At 31.3% G+C, this 6,611-nt stretch overlaps 1 protein-coding gene across 6 annotated transcripts; it reads right to left on the bottom strand.

The window, feature by feature from the left end:
- Nucleotides 1–3,954: 3,954 nt before the first annotated feature.
- On the bottom strand, nt 3,955–6,611 carry LOC143238320 (mitochondrial coenzyme A diphosphatase NUDT8). 6 transcript variants are annotated; one of them, XM_076478427.1, is made up of 3 exons: nt 6,498–6,564; nt 5,510–5,934; nt 3,955–5,075 (listed from the first exon to the last, which is right to left on the bottom strand). In XM_076478427.1, the coding sequence occupies exon 3, from the start codon at nt 5,070–5,072 to the stop codon at nt 4,332–4,334; it is 741 nt and encodes a 246-aa protein (XP_076334542.1). In that variant the 5' UTR covers nt 5,073–5,075; nt 5,510–5,934; nt 6,498–6,564; the 3' UTR covers nt 3,955–4,331. The 6 variants fall into 6 exon arrangements, with proteins under 6 accessions (XP_076334542.1, XP_076334540.1, XP_076334541.1 ...); XM_076478425.1 differs by having other exon boundaries at nt 3,955–5,078; nt 5,816–5,934; nt 6,498–6,563; XM_076478426.1 differs by lacking the exon at nt 6,498–6,564 and adding an exon at nt 6,172–6,485 and having other exon boundaries at nt 3,955–5,078; nt 5,816–5,934.

Below are 6,611 nucleotides of genomic sequence, written 5' to 3'. Positions count from 1 at the left end.
ATTATGTATCAGTTCTTGTGATCTTAAGGTTGAGAAATGTTATTTGGTTAGTTTCCTCATGTTCACAGATGAACTTAATATTGGAATGTATGGAGCTAACTTGGTTGAAAAACTAAGTGTATGTTCTGTAGATGTTAATCCAGCAATTGTATCATCAACATATCTGTACCAGTACAGTAGCAGATGTAAGGCTGAATTCATTGATTGAGATTCAATCTGTGTCATGAAAATGTTGGATAGAGTTGATGATATGGGATTTTCCATAAATAAGCCATTTACTTCTAAGTAGTTTTGGTACTACTGAATTCTACAATAGTTGATAATTTGTTGTCAAACTTGTAAATAGATAACAAATTATAAGTCTCAGTTACACACTTATTTAACATATATATATATAAAAATTAGATAAATAAAAAGAACTCAGAGTATTTTTCATAATGCATCAGCAGTAAACCTGAAAACTTACAACACTCCATTTGCAGTTTAAAGCTTGCAATTTTTCACACACACATATTTGCCACTGGACAGCATTTATATTTCTTTGTAGTTTTCCTCTTCTTCAATTTCTAAATAAATACTTGAAATTACAAAAGATTAAAGGCGCAAGGTGTGCACCTGTGGAAAACTACCCACATGAGTGCTGTTGAAAAGTTTTCAAAAAATTTGAATGGGTTGTTTGATCTCTTATTTATAAAAAAATATTAACTTTATGAAAAACAAATTATTTTTACTGAAACATAACATTTTGTGTACAATATAAAATTTTTCAAACCTGGATGTTTCTGGATAGATTGATGGACATAAGAGTGCAAAGGGAACCAAGACTGTGTGTTCTTGGGTATCGGTGTCTAGTAATAGTATGTTCATCTTCCAAGAATTGAAATCAGGTTAGTATAATTTATCGAATTTCCATTTACCTTTGTATCTTCATAGAATACAATGTGATCATGATATACCACAAAAGTGCCCACAAAATCATAATCAAGCATTTCAGAAAACATATTTCAAAGTTTCTTTAATTAAAAGATTTTATTTTCTGATACAAGCTGTTTTTATGTTCAAGATTTGAAACACTGAAGAGTCCACAAGTTTTTAAAATTTTAGTTGTATCTAGTGTTCTCTATTGATTGAAAAGGGACATTCTGATTACTAGAAAAATATTGATTCCAGAGATGCCAACTATTTCAAATGACTGAGCATAATGATTGTAGACAGACCCCTTTCACAGTTTTAGTCCTTTTAGATTTGCCAGAAACAAGACAATCTGGTGAACGAGGCCTCTTTTTTCCACTTGTGAATGATCGCATTGGTGTTTCTATGCCGCTTAGAAAACGAGAAATACCCATCTATGAGAGCGCTGATTGGCTGACAAGCACTGATGACGTAACTATGGATTCCCCCACATACCCAGTATAGAGAAGCGCCGCACTCAAACTATTGGTAGATGTCGGAGATACAAATATTTTTTATTATTTCAAGCACAAACATGATTATCGCAAGTAGCCATTTGGACTATGTCTTTTATTTATTATCAAAATTTATTTGTATCTCACTAGAAATTTTCTTTTCACCCCTTTCAAGCCCTGGGGGAACAATTCATCACTTGATTGTATGGGCCTATATAATATATAATAATTTGGGAGTTGCGACAAGTAGTAATATTTGTCTGTATGAGCGTATAGTCGTAATGTATACACCAAAATCGCAATGGTTGGCATCTCTGTAATTCTCTTTCATCTCTTTAAGAGTAGATAATTCTATGACCATATCCTACAACAGGGCAAGGATCATACAGACAAGGTGCTACAGGCCACTGTGATAGCCCATTTCCATCCCCTGTAGCTATTTCGGAAAGCTCTGTGTCATATATAGGCATTCCTGTAATATTTTAAGCTATATCACTCAGGTGCTTGAGGTTCACAAGTCATTTAGAAGACACATGATCTACTCGGATGGCAAAGTCTTGCCTATAAAAGGTAGTTGGCAAGAGTTTGAGGAAATAACAGACTAAATAATAATTTTTGAATTGTAAATAAGTTATGCTCAGTGCAAATCAGCATACAGAAAAGTTACTAATGTAATAATCTCAAATATGATGTAAAAATAATTTATTTTTAATGAGCTAATTTTATACATTTTACACTAAAAAATCCTAGACCTCATAATTTTTTTTAAAAATTTAATTACACAGTAGGATGTTTTTGATCCATTATAGTGATTACAAATGTTAAAACCACCACGAGTGTCATCAGCTAATGAGTTGGAAAATTCCATATTAGTTGTTCATGTTACTTGAATTTGAAATTTAAAAGATAAAACGTGACTTTTCACTGTATTTCTGTGTTATGCGAAAGCTTCATTATCTCATCAAAATTAACCTGTTTCTGTTCATCAGTTTATAAGTCAAATTTATAGCTTATACAGATATTTTCAGAATAGGTCAGTAAGCTGATCAAGATGCAACTCATAACACTCAAAATATGGCTCTATTTAATTTTTTATACTCAACATTGAAGTTTAAAGTGTAATTGTTTGTGGATCTATTTTGTACATAAAAATAATCAAGAATGTTTCGATATGTCCAATAACTTTTTTGAAGCTTTATATGCAAAAATGGCTCGTTTGGGTTGAGAAAATATTTTACATAGAAGAGCGAACAACGTTTCGACCTTCTATGTAAAATATTTTCTCAACCCAAACGAGCCGTTTTTGCATATAAATTTCTCAACAAGTGGGTTTCTCGACATCACTGATTTTTTGAAGCTTTGTATAAACTCAAGCCTCTTAATCTGTATACATTAAAGACAATATGGTTTTGTAACTTATTTACATAGTTGTATATTTCAGCATCTACAGTTGAACGTTATTCAAGATTTAAATATGTTTCTTATTATGTTAGAATAACTTATTTCATTCTATATTGATATTTATCATCTTATATCTTACAACTACTTTATAGTTGTAATTCTGTAATCAAACTTTTCACATGAGGGGGACATAAATTTTGTACTCGGTAACCTCCATTTTCATGGGTTTTGTGCCCTCAAGATATCTACTCTTTTCTTTTAACTCTAAATATTGTGTTTCAATAATACTTGCAGTTGAAATATTATTACTTTTTAGTATGTTGTCAAACACAACTGTGCTCTACCAACTGTAAATAATGAAATCTAGTTTTTCATGCTAGAAGTAATGTTTTAGCCATTTCAGGAGAATAATCAATTAGTAATAAGTAAGTAATTAATGACTCCAATGATTAACCCTTAAATGGTGGCCATCATCAACTGATACTGCTACCTACAACATTCCTGCTGATCAAACAGCTCTATATACATTGTATGTGTGCTGTCTGGTATAAGAAAAAGAATGCTTATAAAGTGTTGTAGTACCTAAACATGCTAGAAATTAGTTGAACTGTATAGCAAAAACTTTTAATATGTCTGGCAGATAAGTTCTGCAACTATGCTATTGGGAAAATTATCCTCAGTGACACTTAATGGTAATTTTCTGAACTCTTTTAAAACTAGTGGGATTATGTGATGTAATACCACTTGGATTACCTGTGAGTTAAATTATAGCTGCAATTTAGCCTAGTATTTACACAAATCAAATAACTGAAAATGACCATTTCAATCCAGAAACATTTCACACTTGACACCTAAAATTTTGTCATGTATATATATAACATAAAACACTTGGCAATAAGAAATAAATGTTTGGCATTCAATCTGCCATTTTTCTTTCATCAAGTATATTCTGCTATGCGAAACTACATCAGTTAGTCTAATAGTTACTTTCAACATACTAGAGAAAAAACATCCCTTATTGTGAAAACTGCTGTGAAAATATTTTTCTTGAACTCTGGGGCAGTATTTAGTTACTTGAAATGGTATTTTGCCAGGAAAGCTAATGCTAATATATGCTACAGTCGATAGAGCCAACGTAATCTTATTCACTTTACATGTACATATTTATTTATTTTCATTCAGGTTCATTACATTTTCCCATGTCAAAAAAACAACAACAAAAAAACAAAACTGTAGAAAAAGTTAAATGTCGCCTGTCCTAATATCTATCAAAGCAGACTTAAAATATACAATTTTATTTATTTGTTATACAAATTTTCAAACATTTCAAAACATAACAGAGTATATTTATATTAACGAATTTAAATTAATATTCCACTATCAATAATATTGAAGCTGAAAGCTTATCTGTCATTTACAAGAATTAATTACAAATTAAAATTTGTATAAACTTTTATAAATACACATATATATACAGAACCATGATTAAGAACACTCCTGAAGCTTATTTCACTCTCTACTTTGTCACACTTTAAGCATTCCATGGTGGTGAAGATTAAAATTGTATACTTCTGGAACTAATGATAACAGTAATGTATGTAGGCAAACAGCAGTCAAACCCCATATACGATGTTCTCCTCCCAAAAACACAGGTACCGTGTAACCATACTTAAAACGCATCTGAGTGACCCTCCAGTTTTTTGGATCACAAAGAGACTGTATAGTTCTTGTGAAAATCAGCTCCACCTCTTGTGGATTTATCTTCAAATCCCTTGGATTTATTTCACCAATGTGAGCAACTACTGGGACAACAAGGGCCCCCTCATCTCTTGTTGGTAATGGTTTCATTTCTCCCCAAACTGTTATTTTACTAGGTGCAATTCCTATTTCTTCTTTAGTTTCTCTAATTGCTGTGTGAATAAAGTCTTTATCTGTTTTATCTGTCATTCCACCAGGAAAACTAACCTGCCCTCGGTGACGGCGAATATTTGGTGAGCGTAAAGTGAACAGGACTGAGGGAATGCTATTTGAGGTGCATAAAGGCACAAGTATGGCTGCATTTTTGACTGCTGAAGGTTTACCTCCCCATATTACTGGAGATTTGGATAATCTGTGTAAAAATTCAGTTTTCCTTTCATCTGAAAATATTTCAGGATGTATGTCTCTGGAGTAATTAAGGAAAAATTGAATATTCCTTGTATTATTATGCACACCTTTCCTCAATATATGGGAGTACACCATTCCTACTGAATTAAGAATACACATATTCTAAAAAGGAAAAAATAATACTTATATTACTTAAAAGAAAAATTCACTGTAATCTGCAAAGAAAATTTTTCTTTAATCAAAGTGTGGTTAAAACCTCAAAACTCTTGTTCAAAAAATACTAATTACATAACCATATACGTGCTTTTAAGTAAAATGTTTTTTGTACAACCAAAAGTTTAAAAGGTATGTATGTTTACATTTTATAAATTTTTAGTTGTTATAAACACTTCTTGCTCTTTCTTTTTTTTTAAGTGTAGTGGATGAGATGACCTAGTTGGATGAATAGATTCTTTGCTGTCAGTATCTTTTATACAAATGTATGTAAGAATGTATAAAAAGGTATTTTAATGGTGTTGATAAACATGTACCTGCAAGAATTGATAAGAAGAGAAGGTACCATAGCACTGATACCTGCATAATATAACTGGTCTTACCTCAATCTCCTTCCATCCAGAAAACTTTATAAGTACTTGAATGATAAGTGCTGTTGTTTCCGAGTGTTGTAAGACTTAGTTTAATGGACAGGGTGACTTAGATGTGCACATTATATTTTAAGTTAAATTAACTTGGATTATTGTTTGACATATATAGTTTCATCATGCCAGTACTAACTTATCTTTTTCAGTCTTACTGTCACATACTCATCACAAATTTGGAATTAAAATTATGTAATAACTTCTACCAGAAGCTCCTACAAACCTTCAACAGAAATTATAATTAATGATAACTAATCTTATCTATAAGTAATGGGCAAACCACAAAAAGCTTCTATAAATATGAATATGACCACTGGTTTATGTGCTCAATTAGGCATCCTTACAGTTCATGGCATTTTGGCAGCATGTGGTGTTATGGAAATCTACAGTGATATGATAAGTTGCTTTTCAGCATAGAATCCGGATTTTATTTTTAATCTACAAAATATATGAATATCCATCTGGTGCGAGAGAAAGCCATAATAATAATCGTTAGGTGTCGGGTAATATTAGATGTATATCACTAATATATTATATTACAATTTCAGTAACAACAACAAAATATAAGAATGTTATAAAATTTTGAAATTATGTGTATGAAAAGAGACTGATAAAATTACCAGATAGCATGCCCACGCCAGAAAATTTCGCAAATTAATAATCCCTGTTTGCATCACCTTCGATGTTTCGTATAAGTATCAGTGACTGTTTAAATATTTTATTATTTACTTATGATAAACCAAGATGACCCTCTGTACGTATATGTCCATCTCAGCTTTACTGACAAATTCAGGTCGACTAAAATGCGATTCTACTAGTGTGAACATTTTGCGACCTCATTGCTACTCTTAAGTCTTATTTTGTTTAAATATTTTAAGGAAATAACACGTGTTTTACTTCTTCAGCTTGAAAATAGTCTACATGTTGTTTACGATAATTACCTTACCATATGTTTTAACACTTTATAACTAGGTTTTCCTCTCTTTGTGTGACTATATTTTATCTTGATCCATTTCCTAAATTATTAGCGCTACCTAGAAAATATCGTCAGAAATCATTT

Source organism: Tachypleus tridentatus, chromosome 13 (genome assembly GCF_004210375.1).
Source record: "Tachypleus tridentatus isolate NWPU-2018 chromosome 13, ASM421037v1, whole genome shotgun sequence".
Taxonomy (NCBI): Eukaryota; Metazoa; Arthropoda; class Merostomata; order Xiphosura; family Limulidae; genus Tachypleus; species Tachypleus tridentatus.
The sequence above is the reverse complement of the archived record's forward strand: the minus strand, read 5'-3'. Positions and strand labels throughout refer to the sequence as shown.

Bases quoted from the DNA above. Each gene is read 5' to 3' on its own strand.
- LOC143238320 (XM_076478422.1), bottom strand. From the start codon at position 6,225: ATGCAAACAGGGATTATTAATTTGCGAAATTTTCTGGCGTGGGCATGC. The intron at 5,076-6,171 runs GTAATTTTATCA...TTTCCTTTTTAG, and splicing joins TGGCGTGGGCATGCTATCTG to AATATGTGTATTCTTAATTC.